The 21,822-nt window shown below is 45.9% G+C and overlaps 1 protein-coding gene across 4 annotated transcripts in view; it reads right to left on the bottom strand.

Moving 5' to 3' along the window:
• Kdm1b (lysine demethylase 1B) overlaps positions 1 to 21,545 on the bottom strand; it is a 41,197-nt gene extending 19,652 nt beyond the window's left edge. For all 4 annotated transcript variants that reach the window (XM_057787003.1, XM_057787004.1, XM_057787005.1 and 1 more), the window contains exons 1-11: positions 21,428 to 21,545; positions 16,667 to 16,776; positions 15,525 to 15,652; positions 14,064 to 14,153; positions 12,934 to 13,045; positions 11,171 to 11,287; positions 6,651 to 6,689; positions 5,566 to 5,782; positions 3,742 to 3,926; positions 2,217 to 2,393; positions 1,817 to 1,891 (exon numbers count right to left, since the gene is read on the bottom strand). In XM_057787003.1, coding sequence (XP_057642986.1) covers positions 1,817 to 1,891; positions 2,217 to 2,393; positions 3,742 to 3,926; positions 5,566 to 5,782; positions 6,651 to 6,689; positions 11,171 to 11,287; positions 12,934 to 13,045; positions 14,064 to 14,153; positions 15,525 to 15,652; positions 16,667 to 16,762 — 1,236 coding nt within the window. In that variant the 5' untranslated portion in view covers positions 16,763 to 16,776; positions 21,428 to 21,545. The remainder of the gene's footprint in view (positions 1 to 1,816; positions 1,892 to 2,216; positions 2,394 to 3,741; positions 3,927 to 5,565; positions 5,783 to 6,650; positions 6,690 to 11,170; positions 11,288 to 12,933; positions 13,046 to 14,063; positions 14,154 to 15,524; positions 15,653 to 16,666; positions 16,777 to 21,427) is intronic.
• Positions 21,546 to 21,822: the final 277 nt, after the last annotated feature.

Raw genomic sequence — 21,822 nt, 5'->3', positions numbered from 1 at the left:
TGAGATGCAAAACTGCTCTCTGGCAGCAGGCAAGGTTTCTGCATGACCCCAAGATTCCAAGTGCTCTTGCCCTGGGGGTTGGAGTAGGCTACAACTTGAGTGCTCCTTGCTGCAGTATCAGTCATACCTCTGAACTGCTCTCTCCAGTTAACCACTGCTCAGGTTACCCAGAACACTCTGCAGTCTAACCTTAAGGGGACGGATGGTCTCCTAGGCTATCACAATCACTTGAGAGAGTAATGAGTCCTCTGGGACCTCCCCCGCCAACATAACTAGGAGGGCTACAGCTGTGGTTCTACCTTCCTACCCTTTCTCTAATTTCTTTTCATTTCTATCTCTTTTTAGTATACAAGGGCTGAACATTAAAGGCAGTCTCCCAGACTTTGGATATTATCTATAATACAATCTAGGTTTCCTAAGTAAAAAGCAAACAAAAGACACTGAGCCTGATATCTACTACTGAAATAACACACACACTTTCTATAGCTCACAGAAGGGGTTTCCTACCACAAACACTTCCTCTTAACCCAACTGACTTTCCTGTTTTGCTAGTATGATGCAGTCCACAATTTGAGTTCTCTATCTACCCAGGAGAAAAAAACTTTTGACAATCTGAAACGTGACTTTTGAACACCTTGCCAAAAATTTAAACTCTCTGGGCCAGATAGGGAAAAGTGAAAGGTCTGAATCTTAAATTATACTTAACTTGCCTGGCAATGGTGGCGTACACCTTTAATCCCAAGCAGAGGCAAGTGGATCTCTGCGAGTTCAAGGCCAGCTTGGTCTACAGAGTTCCAGGATAGTTAAGGCTATACAGAGAAACCCTATCTCAAAACAACATCAACAACAAAAATTATATTTAACTTTGCCTTCAATGAAAATCAAAGTCTTTGAAAAGTTTTAAGAAGAATGTACCCAATTTAGAAAATCAGAGAAAGCTAGGGGACGGTTCCTGATTTGATAAAAATTAGATATCAGATTATTAGAGAGTCTCACTATGTAGTGCTGACTGGCCTAGAACGAGGATAGCCTCCAAGTCAGATCTGCCTGCCTCTGTCTCCTTAGTCCTGGGATGAAGGTGTGCACTTCTGGGCCCAGCTGAACCATACCACCCCACCCCCTAGCAGCCTCTATTCTAGCTAGCTGTGAGCTGGAGTAAGGCATTTGCCAGCAACTGGCACATTGTTCTGCCCTCCCAAGGTGCTAAGGAATCAGAATTCTAGCTCAGTCATGTGATCATTCATTCCATTCTGCTTTTGAAAGCCAGGGCTTATGTTTTCCTGAATAAGATCCCAAGGGTGACTGCTCTGCATAAAGAAATCCGAGGGCTAGAGCAGAGTGCTTGCCTGACATAACAGAAGCCCTGGGTTTCATCCTCAGTACTGGGGGGCAGGGAAGCTAACTGAAAACTTTCCCAACAGACAGTGAATTTCTGTGCTTCCATCTGTTGCCCCAAACTATCCTATCACCTCCACTGGTTAATAATAACCTGCCAAGATCTTCTGTGGGTTCCAGGCTAGAATGTCTCAGTTCCTTCCTACAGTCTAGTACTCTCCAAGTTCTACCTGCTCTGACTGACTCAGTCCAATCCAAAGCTTCTCTAGGACCTGCTGTAAAAGATGAGTTCTTTACGCTATCACTCAAGAGGCAGACACGTGACCCCAGTTCTAGGTGAGCTTCTCTCTCTCAAAAAAAAAAAAAAAAAGTGTGTGTATCTTTCTTCACTAGATTACGAGCTGGCCTATAAGTCTTACAAAATTTGGAGCGAAGGAGCAGCGAACCACCTGTCCCCACCCCCAATTCCCCAGTGTCTCACCTTCATACCAAAGTTATGTAGTTGCCTAGCAGCTGCTAAGCCTGCTGGACCAGCCCCAACAACCAGAACCGATTTCTTCAAAAACAGAAAAACAAAAAACAAAACACAAAGAAACTATAGTTAGAACAGTGGTAACAAAGGTTGCTACAGTTGCTCTGGCAGGTTCCAGCTGCCAGGCAGGGTTAGTCTGTATTTCTCTGGTGTTACTAGGCTCTGTTTTCCTAGAGTACAGGACTGCACCTGTCTTAAGTAACCTCTTTTTCCCTACACCCTGGAGAAACTGTGCTTCTAGTCTCCTCCTGGGAAAAGGTCTTCACAAAGCTTCCTTTTGGTTTCTGTGGTTTCTGTTATATTACAGCTTACCACAACCAAAGTCGAGTTGTTGCAGCCAGTTGCTTACATTGTGGTAGTGTTTAGGAAGAAGATGCTGGCCGGCTCCCACGGTAAGAACTCCTGTGTTGATGAGGCCTTTCCTTGTAATGAAGTAAAGAATCCTCTCTACTTCCTGGACGCATCGAATGCGCACAAGGCCCCGGACGATGATGTGGGGAATGCACTTCTGAGGAGTAAGAGCTTCCTGTGTTTACAGGGAAAGCAAAACCAACATCAAGAAAGTCACCCAATTTAAAAACAAACAGAATATAAAATACAAAAACTAGAGCTAAAAGTTTATTTTTACATTTTGTTGTTGAGAGAGGTTCTCACTTTGCAGCTCTAGCTGTCCTGGAGTTCAAAGAGCTCTGCTAGCATCTGCCTCCTGAGCACTGGGAGGAAGGTGTGGATGGACCACCATGGCCTCTGCCTCCTGAGCACCGGGAGGAAGGTGTGGATGGACCACCATGGCCTCTGCCTCCTGAGCACCGGGAGGAAGGTGTGGATGGACCACCATGGCCTCTGCCTCCTGAGCACCGGGAGGAAGGTGTGGATGGACCACCATGGCCTCTGCCTCCTGAGCACCGGGAGGAAGGTGTGGATGGACCACCATGGCCTCTGCCTCCTGAGCACCGGGAGGAAGGTGTGGATGGACCACCATGGCCTCTGCCTCCTGAGCACTGGAAGGAAGGTGTGGATGGACCACCATGGCCTCTGCCTCCTGAGCACTGGGAGGATGGTGTGGACCACCATGGCTGGCTAGACTGCTCTCCTACTAGCACTCCTATTCCCCTGCTTCCAGTTCTCCTTCAGTCTTTCAAGCGGATGCTATCTTGACGCCCCAAATATTTATGCAGTCCTACAGAGTTAAAATCACTGGTCTCGCTTGGCTAGGGACAGAGCTGAACAAAACCCTTACTCAAGGGCTTATAATCCTCTTTTTGATTGCTTTCTGCCTTCCCGGCAACACCCCATATGGCTCTTTGAACCAAGCCTGCACCTTCTCATGCACTGTAGCATTCTGACTCCATATGGTCCAAAACTGTTCTTAACAGGGCTGACCCTCTCTCTACCTCAAAATGCCTAGACTCAGACAGATGAGATCTCTAACTAGAAAACATGAAATCTGAAATGTTCCAAATCCTGACTGCCAACAGAACACTTACGTTTCAGATTTCAGAGCACTGGAAGGCTTTTGGGATTGGGATGCACAGCTGGAGAAGTCTATTCAAATATTCTATTTTTTTTTTTTTGAAATTCTAAAAGCTGAAGACACTACTACTGGTCCCAAGTATTTCAGATAAGAAGTTGTTAACATGTATTCAGTTGTCTCAACATGGAAGTGGTACTAGAGTCTCCAGAGCAGAGGCCAGGGATATAGCAAATTTACTACTGTGTATATAGAACAGCCTTCCCTTGAGTCATGTGCCCCAAAGGGCAACAGTGTCACTCTGGAAAACCCTTGGCCTCCAGGTTCTACCCCCACCCCAAGCACTCCTTTCCTTCACTGCCGTCCTCTACCCCATGCCACTGTCTGGCATGTCCTCACTTACTTTGCAGTTTGTGAACCACAGAGCGAGGATGAGGTTTCTCAAAGCCAGGTACATGGTGGGGTCTCGAGAATACTCTGGAAACTCATAGAGTTCATCCAGCTCCATCACATCGGGCCTCACACACAGAGCTTTGCCACACTCATTGGGCTGGTAGAATGGCTGGAAGTAGCGGTTCATGCCTAGAACTGACAGGGGACAAAGTAGCAGCTTCTGTAAGACGTAACTTTCACACCTTAGAGAAGTACATCACATGTACACACACACAAAGGGGGTGGTAATATGGCTCAGGGAGTAAAGATTTCTGCCACCAAGCCTGATGACCTTGGTTCCAGCTCCTTATGGAATGAGAGAGCCGCCATTCCTGAAGCTGTCCCCTGACCTCATATGTGCTGTGGCACACACATAAATGTAATTTTTAGAATTAAAAAGAAACAAAAAGTTCACTCTTTGGCACTTACTGACTACAAAGTGGAATCCCTAAGCCCTGATTATGTCCCATGCCAGGCTATGTTCCAGGATCCAAAGTGTCCTATCAATACATATTAGACGCTAGATTTTATAAAGCTGGGCAAACGAAGGTGTTGTTGTTAAACCTACTTCTAAATAGTTTCCCATGTCATTAAATATAACTACAGTGGCTCTGTGTCTCAGTCAACCATCCCCTCTCCTCGGCATTTAGATCACACCTCTCACATTCAATTCTAACCAGCAACCAAAGCACCTTTCTTTGCACATGCAGTTCTGAACTGATTGACTTTAGGATGGCATCTTGGAAATACTTGCTAGTTCACAGTCCATTGTAAGGTCTTTGCTACACACTGCCAAACTGTCTTCACAAATGTGCACTCTTTAGTACTTGAATGCCCAATGCAGTGCACCCTCAAAACACTGGGAGCTACCACAGCAGTCTCAGCGTGGAGCTCCCCACATCTCCACTGTTAGGGGCCGTCCAGTATTGGGCCTTGAATAGGAAAAAAAAAAATCTAGTTTCATATTCAAAAATGTGTGTTGTTCATGTACAAATGTGGGGTTGTTGGAATTCCTTTGAAGCCACTAACATTCTGCCTGACAGGAAATTCTGAATCTTTTAGAGTGGATCTCTACTGGTCAATAGAGACAGAAAGATGGGGAAGGAAAAAATACTAAAAATCAGTGCTCACACAGCCTAAAACTTCCTTCTGATAAGACAGAGTCTGTGAAATCAGTAAATGGCACAGCTATTCAACTTTGCAATAGACACTCATCAAATTCTATAAATAACAGGAGTTTTAGGTTTTACAAAGTAAGGTATACATTGTATACAATGGTACAATAGATCCAGTGCCTCCTCCTTCAGCATCCTCAGGGAATTAGTTCTAGGAACCCCTTCCCACACAAGTCTAACAAAGGCACACATGGTCAAGTCCCTTATTTAGATGATACAGTATTTGTATAGGCCCATCTCTAGATGACTTTCAAGACCTAATACAATGTAAATGCTATGGAAATAGCTGTTAATGATCAGAAACCCTCTCTTCTAACCTCCATGGTCATGATCGACCGATCGATCGATTGATCAATTGATCGATCTCTCTCTGTCTCTGTCTCTTCACACACACACACACACACACACACAATAAAAATCTATAATATGGAAGCTGTATATAATGAATACAGACAGAACCTTTCCCCAGGTTGGCTGAATCTGTGCTGCACAGCCAAGTGCACCCAACAGTGGATGCTTTTTATCATGTCACATTCAAGAGTCTTCTGCAGTCTGCTTACCCTTAAGTTTCCAAGGGGGGGAAGGGGATTTGAGGAAGGGGAAACCAGAACATCTCTCACCGAGTGGAGAGGGGGCTGCCTTGGAGGGCTCCATCTTCCCTGGGCTGGCACTGCTGGTGGTGGTGGCCGCGGCACGGTTTGTGCTGGTGCAGGAGGGGCTCATGCCAACACAGTCAGGGTAGTAGGCAGAGAGCAGCGGTGCAGCCACGCTGTCTTTTAGCAAAGGAGGCTGGATAAGCATGGAGTACCACCAGTGGTTGGAAACTTCCAGTACTCTCTGTGATGTACCAGGGAGAGAGAAGGGGGAAATGCACATGCTGATGGTAGATACTCGTTACCCACAGTCCTCCTGTTCCACCCACATCCAGACTCAACAAGTCTCAGAGTTTCACACAAAGATCAAACAAAACCAGCTAAAGACACCCCGAGACAATCCTTCTTAGGTAAAATTCTTCCCCCATACAGAAAGCTCCCTGAACTAAACCCCCACTAACACCAAAACAGAACAACGCCTTCAAAGAAGAGAATGGATTTACAGTGGATCTAACATATGACCCTTCTCCGTTTGTCTGAAAATCTGTTGTGGGCCAAGAACTTGAGACACTGAGAACAAGCTCAAACAAACAAAGTCCCAAATCATGGAAGATCAGGACTTGAGAGTTTAGCAATTTAGAATATTTGAAATCATTTTAAACCATATCTGGTTACATGGCAAGTGGAGTTTGCCAACTAAAGAGAAAAATTTGCCAGAAACAGCTGGATTGTGCCAGGGCTAGACCCAATTCTGTATGTGAGCAGGATCAGGGCAGAGTGGCTACCCTGTGGTCAGATAGCACCAGAGTCCTCCCTACTGCCAAGTCCAGGCCAAGACAGCCAAACCATGGCCATCCTGCTCTTTGTCTTGGAAGGACTCTATGGCATCCTCAACAAACAAGATTATGAAGGCGGATCCCTGCAGCAAGGCAGAAGCATCTTCCTTGTTCCCTTGAGTGTAAAGCAATATAACTTCAAATTCTTTTAACGATTGTGGCATTTTCTCAATGCAGTCAGGTCAGAGTCAAAAGGCTTTGATGTACATCCAAAAGGTGTTAGTCATTTACTTAGTGAACTTATTAAAGATCCAGAACATGAAGAAAACTACTCACTAGATCCTCAGGCAGAGAACAATGATCAGGGGTGTCAGTCTGCAAAAGAAAACCAACTCTGATTAAGTGTTTCCGTAACATACAGTCCTACGTGTTCATTTCATTTCAACATCGCAAAGAAAAATGTTTGGCATGTCACTAGAATGAGAGCGTGGGAAGATGTGTACTTTTGTCAAGAATTTCCCCCATGAAAACAAAGGACTGTACCTGTGGCAGAGAGGGCTCTGACAAGAAACACATCTGGAATACACAGAGGCCTGGTACAGAACTAAAGCTGTGTATCAGACAGACATACCCAGCAATTTCCCCCTGGTATATTTCCTAGAGACCCTTGTAACTTGTGCACCAAGCAATGTACTACAAGAAAGATCAGAGGCTACGGATACAGCTCCTAGAGTGTGTTTGTCTAACAGGCAAGAAGTCCTGGGTTCCATCCCTAGCACTCTACCAAAAAGAGCTCAAAAAAAAAAAGGAAAATGTTCAAGCCAGGCACACCACTGTAATCTCAGCACTTTGGAGGATGAGGCAGAAGGATGACAGTTTAAGCCTGCAGTACACAATGAGTTCAAAGCTAGCCTGGATGATTCACAGACTCCAAACCCAGCTTGAGCTACAGAGCAAAACTCAAAGGATTGAAAGATCAGATAAAACAAAATTTAATGCATATGTTTCTGAAATTCAAGTAAATTTTCTTTGTGACAGAAGAAAGCTAAATACAAACCAAAGTCCGTCGGCAACAGAAGAGGTAAGCTGAAGTCCACTGTCCTGTCACAGCAGTGGAAGGACAGACGGAACTACATGGCCCACGGACGGGCTGCACCAGCGGTTCTGAAACAGCACACTGCATGATTCCATTTATGTGAGGTTCAAAACCAAGCAAAGCCAAATCCACAATACTGTAAGCTAGAGAAGTAAACAGGCAATTTACTCTGGCGGAGCAAAGTTGGACACTTACTGGCAGGGTCACCAGGCACCTGCCACGTATTTCATTTCTGTATTGGGAGCCAGATAAGCAGGTACTTGTGAAAATTCACTGCGCTGGGCATTTTGATTTGTGCAACTTCTGTTTCAACATAAAAACATTGCCTACCTGAAGGTCTGGAGAGCACATTGCCTAGCAGCTCTAATCTCCAGGACACATTTCAAAGAAACTCTTACATTAATAGAGACTTGAGCAAGCTAGGGCAACAACACACCAGAAAACACAGCAGAGACAGACAAGATTTGAAAACAAACATCACTCTCCTTGAACAGGGAAGCAGACGCTATGCAGTAGATACACAGCATTCTGACAGTACTCAGTAAGACTACACCAGAGCTGTAGAGTCAAACAGCTCTGTGTTGAGTGAGAAGAGCAGAGGAAGAAAAACATGGTGTGCCACACACAAACTGTTCTCACCGACTGAAACACACCCTCGGTGCCTCCCTGCTCTGTTCCCACTAGCGCAGCCACAATCTGAGGGAGACTTGCCTACTTTCTTTCCAAGGCCCTAGTACTTCTTTTCTTCTTCTACCATTCAGAGGCCTACCTGGAAGGTGAAAGAATCAACCATGGTCTTCAAAATCACTAAGTCAATTATAAGTGTTCTCATAAAATATGTGTATGTACAGTAATGCACACTAACCCAAATCAACCATTCCAGGATGGATACACATTCCAGGACATATATGTAAATATACTTAAGTTGTCAATTAAAATTCATCAACCTGAGCTACACAGTGAAAGGCTGCTCAGAACAGTAACAGTTGAAAACTCTTGGCAGGTGTTAAGAGCATCCCATAATCCCAGGACTCAGAAGGGTGAGGCATCAGGACCCTGTAGCTCAAAAGCTCTTTCAAAACTGCCATTCTGCTTTGTGTAAGAAAATGGAAAGGTGAATATAGACTTGGAAAATACTCAAAATGTATGTGTATCTGGATTATGTAGATCACTCAGGAAGACTACTCAATACCCAACGACTGAATGAGCACACAGCAGAGAAACACCAGAGACACCACCGCTTGTCCAAGCACAGCCGCCAGCTAGTAGCTCCTTCAGAATCAAACCTAATTAGGTGACGTGACGAGTCTACTACCGACTCGCCCACACAAATGGAGCACAAGACACTCGCACAGAATCATTACTACTTTCACTCACACGGCAACATTTACAACACAGATGTCCTTCCACGTGCCAGTGTGGAAACAAACTGGCACGCACCTAGACGATGCAACACTACTGAGAAGTCTAAGCAGAACACTGAACAGGCCGGGCTTGCACAACACCAAGGCAGGACAGCATACTGATGGTCTGCTTGGAATGTAGAGTGACCTCAAGGTTAGTCTGAGCAACTTAGGGAGACCCTACCTTCAAGAAAGGCAAAAGCAGGGCTAAGTATACAGTTTGGTGGTTTAGTGCTTGCCTAGCACTTATGAAGCCCTTGGTTCAGTGTCCAGTACTACAAGCAATACAGTCAAAACATAATGCCCTATTGATCACTATCCATGTGATGTTGACGATCAGCTTGTTTCATTTTTTTTTTTTTTTGGTTTTTCGGGACAGGGTTTCTCTGTAGCTTTGGTGCCTGTCCCGGAACTAGCTCTTGTAGACCAGGCTGGCCTCGAACTCCCAGAGATCCGCCTGCCTCTGCCTCCCGAGTGCTGGGATTAAAGGCGTGCGCCACCACCGCCCGGCCAGCTGTTTCATTTTTGTTGTTTTTATTATTTATGTGCATTGGTGTTTTGCCCTGGGTGTTGGGTCCCCTGAAACTGGAGTTACAGACAGGTGTGAGTTGCCATGTGGGTGCTGGGAACTGAACCCAGGTCCTCTGGAAGAGCAGTCAGTGCTCTTAACTGTTGAACCATTCCTCCAGTCCCTTTTGTTTTGTCTTAAAAGTATTTTATATAATGAAAGACACGGCATACATTGGATGATTCCAGTTTTGTGAAGTTTGAAATAGAAAAATAAATTGTTGTCTATGGGACAAGAATTAGACAGCTGACTCTGGACATGGGAGTTTCCAGGATGAAGGAAATACTGCCTCTTAGACTGGCATTCTGGCTGTGCACTGCAGACATTTCCTAAAACTCAACAAGACCCCATGTTCCATGAATAAAATTATAGTAGAAAATCATCTCTCAGAAATGCCTTTAAGCCTTAAAAATGAGTCTCTATCAAATGTATGTTTAAAGTTGGAGAGATGAATGAATCATTAGGACTACCCACCCCCAGCCTCAGCTAAAGTTTATTCTCAGGGCCCTATCTATGTATGCTGGACAAGCACTCTAACCACCGAGCCATTTTGTTCAGTCCAAGAGTTTACTTCTGAAGACATAAACAAGATGGCTCAGAAGGAGTTTATTTGGATGTGTATATATTCATAAACACAATCTGCTCTTCTTAAATCCTAAGGTCATAGCCTTGTAACATTTACATGCAATATACTATGTGGAACATACAATCTGACCTATGAATATTTGTTATCTTTGTCACTTCACCTTGCAAAAGACTGCGAGGCAAGCACTCATCACTGGCCTCTACCCATAGGCCTCAACATTGTTTTTATACAGTAAGTATGATTTTACACACGGGAGGGAGGGGGTGCTTTTCCCTTTGCAGATCAAACCCAGGGCCACTCGAAGGCTAAGCAAATGCTGTGTCACTGAGCTACATCCGAACCCAATAATATTTGTAATTTGAACCCTAAGTTAAAAAACAAAAACAAAACCCAAAGCTTTGATCCTAAACCTCACAAAACCTTGCACTTACTGTTTAGAATGGAGGCATTTAAAGCACAGGTCCCTTTGCTGGCAACGGAACACTGAAACCTGAAAGCACTGAAACCTCACAGTTCCCAATCTGCCAGGACCCCCCAGTTAGAAAAACCAAAAGAACAAAATACTATTTTGATTCTGGGATTTGATAGCTAATACTCTTTAATACTTAAAGTATGAGACATTTGGGAGGATCAATATGCCTAACACATTTTAAAATACAAGCTGCCAAGTTTCAGCAAAGGCACATTCTATCAACTACGGCCAATTCCTAACTGCCAATCACATCCACTCATCCTGTCCTTACTGACAAAGCTCTGCATTGTCTGGCATTATAACACACAGAGTGAAGCTTTTTCTTCCTTTGTCCTCATGCAGTTTAGCCAACGACACAAGGAAAACTCTAATAGGTAAGCTGTTACCCAATAGAGGGGAACAAATCCCAGCTAGCACACCACATGTGCCCTTTGCACTTTCCCTCTCTTCTGCTTTGAACTCGGACACAGTGAATGGTGATATAGCAGCCACCTTGTCACTTGAGAATAGAAGATAAATCAAAGATGGACCAGACATGAGACAGTGTTCTTGGATAACTAAACCAACCCTGAACAGCCCATTACCAAATTCCCTATAGTAAAAGTCAAATTAACTCACTGTTGAACTTCTGTTTACATACAGACCAACACAAGGATTAACACACAAAATGAAAAAGACAGGCTACAATTACAAATAGATTGGTACACAAAAGGTCACCACAGAAATCATACCTTGGGGATAGTATTTAGCTTTATGCCACAGCGGTAAGTTCTTGCCATGTGTGGAGTGAGCTGAATTTCCTTGGTAAGCTGCCTCCACTTTCCACACTCTGGTTTTGTGCACTGAACCTACAGGGGAAGTTAAGGCAAAATCAATAAAGCGCCTGCTCTTGAACTACCACATGTACGCCCCATTCACTCTACTGCCGTCCCCACATGACCTGGCCCATGTTTTGGCCCTAGGAACTGTATGGCGGGAAACTGTTCTAGCACTGAGTTATACCTCCAGACCCCCTATCTCGCATTTCTTTCCTATGACGTCATCAGGGTAATTTCTGATTCAATGCTAGCTCAGGCAACAGGATAATGATATAAGTTTTGAAAACTTATCAGGAAGATTTTCCAGCCCAAGCCCAAGGAGATAATGTGTTAAGCTCAGATACTATTACTCAAAAAGTATGCCATGAAATGCAAATTGTGATGTCCTGGATCAGGTTCTAGGTCACTGAAAGAACGAGAAATCGATAAAATTCAAATCAAGTCAGGCAACGCAGTTCTTCACACTGCACCCATGCTAACTTCTCAGTCTGACAAACAGCCACGGCATGTGTCTAAGAGCACACAGCTTTTAGTGGCATCTCTGTAAGCTCCTTACATTATTTCAAAATAGAAAATTCTGCATATCCGAATGTGAATGAATGAAGTTGTGTATCTGGATTCCCACATACGTGGAAATTAAAATGGATTAATGACCTAGATGTGAAATCTAAAACAGTGAAATTCTATGAAAGCACAGAGATGGGTCTTTATATGTCCTCAGATTTGGCGATGAGTTCCCAACAGGGACCAAAGACATGAAGAAAATATAGATAAACTGAAATTTATCAAAACTCAACGATTCGTGCAAAGAAAAAACCACCCGATGAAAAAATACCTGCCAATCACAGAATTGATGAGGGTTTGTATCCAGAATATGTATGTAATTCTTAAAAGAAGAAAAAGCCTAACTTGAGAATGAGCAGAGTTTGCACATTTGCAAATGGCCAAACAGCACCAGCATTGAGGAACTAAGAAGCAAAACCACAATGAGTCACCTCGTCACCATCCAGACAGCCAGCATTAAAGAGTTGATAAGGATGAAGGCAGGAAGATCATGAGTTCAAAGTCACCATTAATCACTTAGCAAATGTAAGAATAGTCTACTCTACATGACACCCACCTCAAAAAAGGCAAAAATATTGAGATGTGGTGGCACATGCCTTTAATCCCAGCACTCGGAAGGCAGAGGCAAGCGTTCTCTGAGTTTGAGGAAAGTCTTCCTCTATATAATGAGTTTCAGGCCAGCCAAGGCTACACAGTGAGACACCTGTCTCCAACAACAAAAAGAAAAAACCAAAAAGAACTGGGGATGGTATGACGAAATCTGACCCAATGAACTGCAGAGCACAACAGACACAGGGAGCTAATGCCCAGCTTCTCAGGAGCACGGCTAGAGCCAGGCCTCTAGGGCAACTTAGCAAGCCCTGGCTCAAAACAAAAAGTAGGAGGGGACCGGGAGTGTACATTAGTAGTGCAGTAGCAAGCTTGAGACCCTGGGTTCAAGTGCCAAGACCACCAAAAACTAACCAACCATGAATGACCTATGGCCCATCCCTACATGTACATGTCTGAAGAACTGTAGACAGGAATCTAATTATGTGTAACATAATCTGCTTTAACAAGCCTAGAAATGACCACGAGAAGACTTCTCACAACACAGCATTATTGCTCCTTACCCAGTAGGGCAGCTGCTGGTCTGCCATGAACGCCTTGGGGCTGGGCTCTGTCTTGCCATTGCTGGTCCAGACTCTTTTCCACGCCATGTACTTGTCATAGCCATCTTTGTGGCTGGAAACCATGCAGGGGAAAAAGTCAACCTACAGGTTAAGTTGTAGTTTTCACACTCAACTTTGATCACATTTACATCAAAGACTTCACTATTCTTAGGCACACAGAGTAGGCTAGCAGGAGGAGCATGCTCTGGGCAGTGTAGATCTGTAACAAGTAAGGGCAGAGTTCTAGATGGGGGAAACTTTCTCATGTTCAGGGTAAATCCCACAGCAACTGTAAAATTTATCAGGAGATGAAATAACGTAATAAAACACTCAACTAAAATCAGAAGAAAAAGAGTGAATACAGAAATCTACTAGCAAAAGCCAAAGCAATGCCGAGTGGCACGAGCCTGTAATCCAGCTACTCAGTGGAGACACAAGCTCAAGGCCTGCTTAGATGGCTGCCCAGTGCTCTGGTAGCTCCTCCCACAGTTCTGCACCCTATCCCTGTGCACTGTGAGAACACGGCAGAGCGCCGGAGCTCTCGAGACCTTATACACACCTAACACATGTCATGGCAGACACATAAGCCTGCACACACGCCACCCATTTCTATCTTAAGTTTCATACGTATAGTGTATGTTGATTACAATCCGTTTTTTCTTTTCCTTCATCAGTTCCTAAACAGTTTTGCTTCTACATTTATCTCAAACGTACCTATGTAGTTTTGTTACCTATATAAAATCTTGGGATGAGAAATGAGAAAATGTGTTTAATATCTGATAATTATCTATCTTTAAGAATCTGCCTTAATTCAATCAATATGAGTATCTCCAGTTACATTCATTTTCCTATAAATAACATGACTTCACTCTGTATGTATGTATTTTCCCAGGCATTCATTCCTGTTTCTGGATACCCAGGTTCAGTCACTGTATGCAGTGCTTACAGCACTGACTTTCTGGTCACACTATAGGTCATCATAGGCATTGGATGACTCAGTAACTCAGTAAGTCCAGCAAGTTTTAGCTTTGTGACCATCGTCCCTGGGCCCTGTCAAATCCCCTCGACCACAGAGACGTCAGTGAACAAACCTTCTGTAGTAGTGATCAAAGCATTCATTACAGAAGTGTTCCCCACAGGAAAGGTGATACCATCGGGAGGTGTAGCCGTTTTTGGCACATCTGAAAAGAGCAGAATCAGGCCACGTTGGAATGAAGACTAATTCTCACTCACGTTCATTTAACCAGTCCATTTTGCAGTACCTCCACTTCTAATAGCCAGGGGCTAACAAGGGAAGCTAGAATAGGTTGAAAGGTCATACAGGCTGAAAGTCCCTGATCTGAAATGCTTGGGATCAAAACTGTTTTAAATTTCAGTTGTTCTATGGGTTTTAGAATATCTGCACCACACATGTGAGGGGGAGGGGACCCAACATTTGACTTTTACTGACAGTCAAAAGTTTTAGAGTTTAAGCATTTTGGATTTCAGATTGCAGGCATGCTTACTACCCTCAGGTACAGTGACAATACAGGGAGGACTCAGGCCAGCCAGATGTAACCTTCATGGCTGCCTGAGGCACTGAAGTCCAACCCAGACTGAGAGCATGGCTGGGGTTTTCTGAGGCTGCATGTGTGTGATAAGGCTGTAATAACATCCAACTGGCTGCACCCTCGACAGCAGGCAAGCTGTCCAGCAAAACGACCAGCCAGGCCGCTGATGACACAGCACAAGAGTGAGAAGTCATGCAGCCATTGACATGGCCAACTCTGTGTGCAGACCCAAACGGGGTTTTGTTTGTTCAGATTTTATTCAATCTTAAGCCATTACTGAAGATTTTCCTATGGTGTTAAAAGAAGTCCTAACTGTGCCACAACAAACAAAAACAGTGAGTCTACATACAGCTGGTACCGTAGGTTTTAGGGTTTTTTGTTTTGAGGCAGGGTCTCCTGCACCCTGGGCAGGCACAGAGTTTGCTGTGTGGTTGAGGAAGACTTTGAATTAACTATTGGTTCTCTTGCCCCCATTTCCCCAGTGTTAGGATTACCAGGCATGTGCTGGCATGTCCACTTTCCAGAGCACTGGGATGGAACCCAGTTCCTGGTACATGCTAGGCACATACATGTACTACAACTGAGCTACCTCTCCCCAACTCTGCCGCTTTTGAGACCTGTATAAGGATATGGAAGAAGTAGGCATGCTACATGAAGTACACAAAAAAATAACAAAAGCAAACACACGTGGGTTCCTACCGGAAGCCTGGATCTGTGATGTCCTATGCCCTGACCCTCAAGCCCAACGGCTGGCACAGCGATGGCTAGGTGCATTTGAGGACACTGTCTGGCACAGCTGATCTGGATGTGATTTCTCTTACTAGGCTAGATACAACCAGAGTGTCGAGGAAGCTGCGGTGTGTGGTGACTGTCTAAGCAGTCAGAATCAGCAGGTTACAGTTCCTGCATTTGTCTTTATGGAGAGTAGCATGAAGCGTGCCATTCCCACAAAACACACGCTCACAGGCAGACGCACAGGCCAAGGGAGCCCTTCACACAGACCTTTCAGAAGCACTTGCAAAGCACACAGGATACATTGCCGTACAGCCAGCCTTTTCACATTTCCTGTACTTCTTTTCCGACGAACCATCTTCGTCCTCGTCTGTGGTCTCTGCTGCTTTCTTCTTTGCCTACAGGAGAATCAGCCGAGGTCAAGATTTCACAGGTAGAGAAAGGGTGACCACAGCAGAAGGTTTGTTGCTGAGGTCACTGAGTTGGAAGTTCTAAATGTCATTATGTTTGCAGCATTAGGGACCAAAATATGCGTGGCAGGCAGACACTATCAACTGAGCTACATCCACAGCTCCGGAAGTTCTAAATGTGAAGGTCAACAGCATCCTGGCAATAGGACAGGGTTAGCCAGTACAACGGCTTGTATAAATAACTTATTACTAGAGGATCTAGAAACAGCACCTTCACGATAGGTAGGTCCAGAACTAGCATCCACATGAGCTTTTCTTAAGGGAAAACCTGACAGTCAAGATAAACAAGTCATTCTTGGGGACTGAAGAGATGGCTCAGCAGTTAAGAACACTTACCACTCTAATAGAAAGAAAACCCAGGTTTGGTTCCCAGCACCCACATGGCAGCTTACAACTGTTTGTAGCTCCCCTACCAGAAGACAGAATACCCTCTTGACTTCTGCAGATGCACACATATGTATATATACATGCATGCAGGCAAAACGTGCATACACATAAGACAAAAATAAATCCTTTTACAAAGTTATTTACAAACTAAGAATTCTTTTCCCTCTCTTAAATCTTTCAGTACGGAAGATTTAAAAGCTAGACAAACAATTAAAGAATTAGAGCACTAGACTTTTATTAAATACTTCACTACAAGCAAATCCACCATCACTCAAGCAACAACAAGCTCAGGACCAAATCCCCTTGAATGGCATCCAAGCCAGGCATGATCTGGCCTCAGTGTCCCATTCTGGAAGCAGCCACCCCCAGCTGTGATTCTCCCATCACCCGCCCCCCCCACCAGGTGATCCACACTGTCCTCATCCTCCCTGCTGCACACTCCACACACTGCACCATGGGCTCCTCCACAGCCAGCCAGGCAAGGACGAGGCCGTGTCAGTGCAGCTCCAATTCTCCACTCCCCATCAGCCATCCTCGAGGGCACAGCTAGAGTACCTGCCTCCCGGAGCTCCTCAAAGGCAGGCTATCTGAAGAAACCGAAGAAACCTCGAAAGCACCTCTCCTCTTTGACCTCCCTCGAGGTGTTGCCATTGTTTTTGGAAAATCTGGAGGGAGGGGGAGAATAAACCATTAAATTATTAGCATACGCTGATATTTCAAGCCATTGTCATGAGCGCAGGCTGAGGATAAAACCCCCACTTCCATGTTTAACCTCCTGATGTCTGTGCTATCGTGTATAAAAGGAGAACAAGCCAAGCATGCTGATGTGCACCTGTCAGCCTTGAACTTGGGAGGCAGAGGCAGGAGGACCAGAAGTTCCAGGTCATCCTCTGATACACAACAAATCCAGGCCAGCCAGGGTTGCATGGGTTACCTTGTCAGTTTTTGCTATGGCCCCTCCACCGAACTGCCCTGTTAGGGTTTCCTCGATCTAAATGTCTTAGTATAAGACTTACTTATTTCTCCTGAGTACAAGTTAAGAAATACCAGGCACTGTATAGGAATACTCCTACATAGAATTCTAGAATCTGGATTAGATAAAAGCACTATTATCTTCTACTAGACAAATCTTAATGATTTTCAAACTAGTCTGTTAACAGCATGGCTAAACAAGCATTGAGAGCAAACATCTAGCTGGGTATGGCCACTCATGCCTGCAGGTCCAGTGGAGAAGGAGATGGTGGCAGAACTGGGAATTCATAGCCAGTTTTAGCTGCACAGTGAGTTCAAGGCCAGTCTGGACGTGAGCCACTGTCTCAAAACCAACAAAACCAAACATCTATGAATTAGGCAACGAAACCATGAAAGAGTATGAGCTATTAGAAAATATTCAGTAAGATAAGAAAACGCTTAGAGTAAACAATGACCTATGAATCTATAGTTATTCGGCCTTTCCTGCCATGCCATCGCTCACACACCAAACGGAGGAAGGAAGAGTAAGGAGGACATCTGTGTGGGTAACGTGGGGGCAGCAAAGCGGCACCACAGGGGGCAGGAACTGACGCCACGCCATGTTAATCTTGGAGAAAAGTCTGAAGACCTTGTATACTCAGTTTCCACTTGTAAGTTGCATTCATGTCCGCAAGCCCAGTTCTCATAAATTATTAACAACACATGGAAACTCTCACATCCACACTAAGAAATTACAACATCAATGCTGTGGGTGGTTCAACTTTTCATTACTTTCTACAAGCCAGCAGAATGCTAGCTACAAACACAGTGAGTCTGCACCTTCTAAGATGCAGAAGACGACTTTTCTAAGAGGCATTTTTTTCTTTATGTTTATGTACTGGGGGGGTGCATACCACAGCACAAGTGTGGAGGTCAGAGGTCAACCTCTGGGAGGAACCAATTCTCTCCTTCTCCCATGTGTGTTCCAGGGATCAAACTCAGGTTATTAGGTTTGGCAGCAAAAGCCCTTCACCTGCTGTTCCATCTCTGTGTCTCACTGGCCCCCAATGGGGAGTGGAGGGTGCTAGGAGTTTAGTTCAATGATAAAAGACAAGCCTGGTGTGCATGAGGCCCTGAACTAAGTCCCCAACACAAAAAAATAAAATCCGTCCTATGGATTCCATTACGCTGGTACAGTGCTAATAGTAGAAATACAATCTACCCGCAATTCTTGTTAAATAAAGACTTTCTGAGTCTGGTGGTGGTGGTGCATGCCTTTAATTCCAGCACTCAGGAGGCAGGTAGGTTTCTGAGTTCAAGGCCAGCCTGGTCCACAGAGCAAGTTCTAGGACAGCCAGAGCTACACAGAGAACCTATCCCAAAACAACAACAATGAACTTTCCAGATTCCAGTCGCACTTTTTAAAATTAACTTATTTTATGTTGTGCTGTAGGCAAGCATTCTACCACTGAACTACGTCTCATGCCTCATCTATACTTTCAAAAAGGGTGTCCAACTTAACCATTCACCTAAATATTTTCTTTTTTCCTTTTTTTAAAAATTATTTATTATGTGTACAGCATTCCTCCCATGTGTGCCTGCGTTTCCAGAAGGGGGCGCCAGGTCTCATTATAGATGGCTGTGAGCCACCATGTGGTTGCTGGGAATTGAACTCAGGACCTCTGGAAGAACAGTCAGTGCTCTTAACCACTGAGCCATCTCTCCAGCCCCCTAAATATTTTCACATACATAAAAATACATAAATTACTTTACATGTAAAACATGTATTCTGCATTCACAAGATGGGCCACAAATAGAATACGTAAATATTCTGTGTTCACGAAGCCTAGTTAGTACGCGTAAGAACTGTAGCAAGAGCACCTGAAGCTCAATGTGCGGTTCAGGAACACGAGAAATTAGCCTCGATTTATGCAACACTGAACATAAGCCAGAAACGCATGGCTCCTAAAACCAAGCATAGTTTGCAGACATTTCACAGTTTTACACCTATACGGTGGAAACAGGCACAAATAGGCAGCAAGAAGTATCTGCAGAAACGAGAACACTGTGGGAGCTATCAGATCTGAAAGTTTTTGAGGCGGTGCATCTTCACCTGTAAGAATCCAATCAGAGCAAAGAGCTTCCACTCTCTAAAGCGCTAATGTAATTCATCAGCCTTTCCACTGTTGCTCAGTCCTTGGGTCCTCATTAAAATGAAGGGGAAATGATTTGAGCTCAAGTCGGCAAACTTCTGTTTGAAAATATACTCTTCGAAATAAAGGGTCATTAAAACAAACAAGTACGCTGACTGCTTTCCCACCCGGTTTTCTTGTTAGCTCAGGGTTTTACATGTAGCCCTGGCTACTCTAACTCTTGGCAATCCTCCTGCCTCTGTCTCCAGAATGATGGGATTACAGGAGAGAAGCACCACACACAGCTGCTCCCTCCCACCTGGTTCTTCAGTAAAGATACCAACAGTCAAGAAAAGACACGAGGCAACAGGGAATTCACAACTGCATTACTGGGCTGGGTACTCAAATTAAATCACTGGGTCCGTATTTCTGAAACTCATGGGAATTGCCTTATTTTAAGTGATGACACAGTATAGAACTTGCTTCATGGTCAATATTTTATAAGCCTATTTCTTCCTAATTTTAAATGCAGAGTTTTGATTTTCTTTTGATTAAAACATTAAGATACAAGTGAATAGAGCAATATTTAGAATTATGCTTAAAATAACTCCCAGGTGTTCTGAATGTAGCTTATTCAAACTACTTAAACTATTTAAACACCAACCATAAAATTTATAAAAACATGAATTAAAAAGAATCCAAAATAGAGCAAAAATTCACGTTAGAGGCAGTGCTAGTTGTAAGAACAGAGCAAACTACTAGAAACTTCGTTAGCAAACTGAAATCCCCTTGGGTCACTTAAAATAGGGCAAGCTGGGCACCTCATATTCCCATGCCAATCCGAGTTTCAGAAATACAAACCCAGTGCTATAATTTAATATTGAATACCAACCCAATAATTCAATTCTCAATTCCCTATTGCCCCTTGTCTTTTCTTGACTGTTCCCTGTATGGAAGACAATTATTAATGGGAATTGTCTCATGTACCCTCAGAAGGAAACCTCAAAGGCTTTCACCACAATTTATTTTGTAAACATTCAAAGCAGATGTGGTGGCTCTGTATTCCAGCAGAGAGATTGAGGCAGGAGGACTGCTGTGAGTTGGGGGCGGGGGGTGGGGAGAGGAACTAGCCAAAGCCAGAGTTGTGCCTGTGCCTGGGTTTACTGGGGGACTCTCCAAACAACAGACATGGTCTGTGGCGAGCTCAAGGACTTGGGCCTCTGTGGTTGAGTTCCAGATCACTCAACCCCAACTTTCTGCAGCTGGGCATGCTTCTTCCTTGCTCTCACGTGCCAGCTGCGCAGACTAACAACTACCAGAGACCGAACCTGGCGGTGTGCAACCCCCAGGGGAGGCATCCCGGGAGCAATCAGGGCAGCTGCGCAGGGGTTACCCGCTACATCTGCAAACCCGATGGCGCCTCACTGCCCCAGGTGGGGAGCCTGGCGTGGGGTCTCTCCTCCTGGCCGCGGGGCTCCCCATAGCCCCCTGATGAGAGCCCAGCGTGGAAAGGAAAGCCTGAGGCCCCTCCTCCTGCTGTGGGGATCCCCGACGCCCAGGGTAGGAGGGCAGTCTGGAGTTCCTCCTCCTGGCTGCGGGGTTCCCTGGGCCCAGGCTGGGAGCACAGCTAGGATCCCTCCTCCCGGCTACGGGGTTCCCCCACGGCCGCGACTGGGAGCGCAGCCTGGAGTCTCTTCGCGGCTGGGGGGTTCCCACAGCCCCGAGTGGGAGCCCAGCGTGTGGTCCCTGTTCCAGGCTAAGGGGTTCCTACAGCCCGGGTGGGAGCACAGAATGGGGTCCCGCCTCCATGCTGAAGGGTCCGACGGCCCTTGGTGGGTTCCCAGAGGGCCCTCCTCCGGGTTGCGGGGTTCCTAGAGCCCCGGGTGGAAACCCAGCCTGTGGTCCCCTTCGCCCGGTTTGGGGCTGGAGACGGCGCCAGCGTGCCAGGTGCAGCAGCCACCCCCAACTCACCTCTGGCCGGCCGAGCCGCAAGAGGCTCCGGGCAGGCTTCGGAGACAGCGGCGAGTGGGAAAACCCGCAGCCCAGCGCGGGAAGCCCCGGCTCGCACAGGGTCCCCCGCGCCAATCCTTCCAGACGCGGGACGCCGGGGAGCCCCGGGGAACGCGCACGCCTCCCGCCTGGGCTCGCCCCACAGCCGGCCGTTTTGTGCGGCTCCGTCACCCGAAACCCGACGCCCTCCACAGGGCGCGTCCGCGGAGCCGCTAGTCCCTACCTCAGAGCGCCGGTCAGGCGGCAGCGCTGCCCCGGGATGCACAGGACGGCAGAATACGCACCAGCAGCTGCTGCACCTCGGCCGCCGCCGCTTCCGCCCCTATCGCGGCGTGACCCGGAGTGGGAGGAGCTCGCAGGCCCAGGGAGTAGGAGGGACCGGGCGCTCGCCCCGCCTCGGCCATTTCCGCCGCTGCGCAAACTCCGCACCTGCGAAGGACGGGACCCACGGGCTCTGGGCGGAGCCCTTTTGCCAGTGCAGGGGCGAGGCTTTGGTTTGGGGGCGGAGTCCTTGTGCCTGAGGGGGGGGGGCGTATGACGTAGGAGGGGCTGAGAGTCTTGGGCGTGGCCTGGCGAGCGTAGGCGTCAGTGCGTTCTGGGCGGGGTTTTCACGCCCGG

Source organism: Chionomys nivalis, chromosome 13 (assembly GCF_950005125.1).
Source record: "Chionomys nivalis chromosome 13, mChiNiv1.1, whole genome shotgun sequence".
Taxonomy (NCBI): Eukaryota; Metazoa; Chordata; class Mammalia; order Rodentia; family Cricetidae; genus Chionomys; species Chionomys nivalis.
The sequence above is the reverse complement of the archived record's forward strand: the minus strand, read 5'-3'. Positions and strand labels throughout refer to the sequence as shown.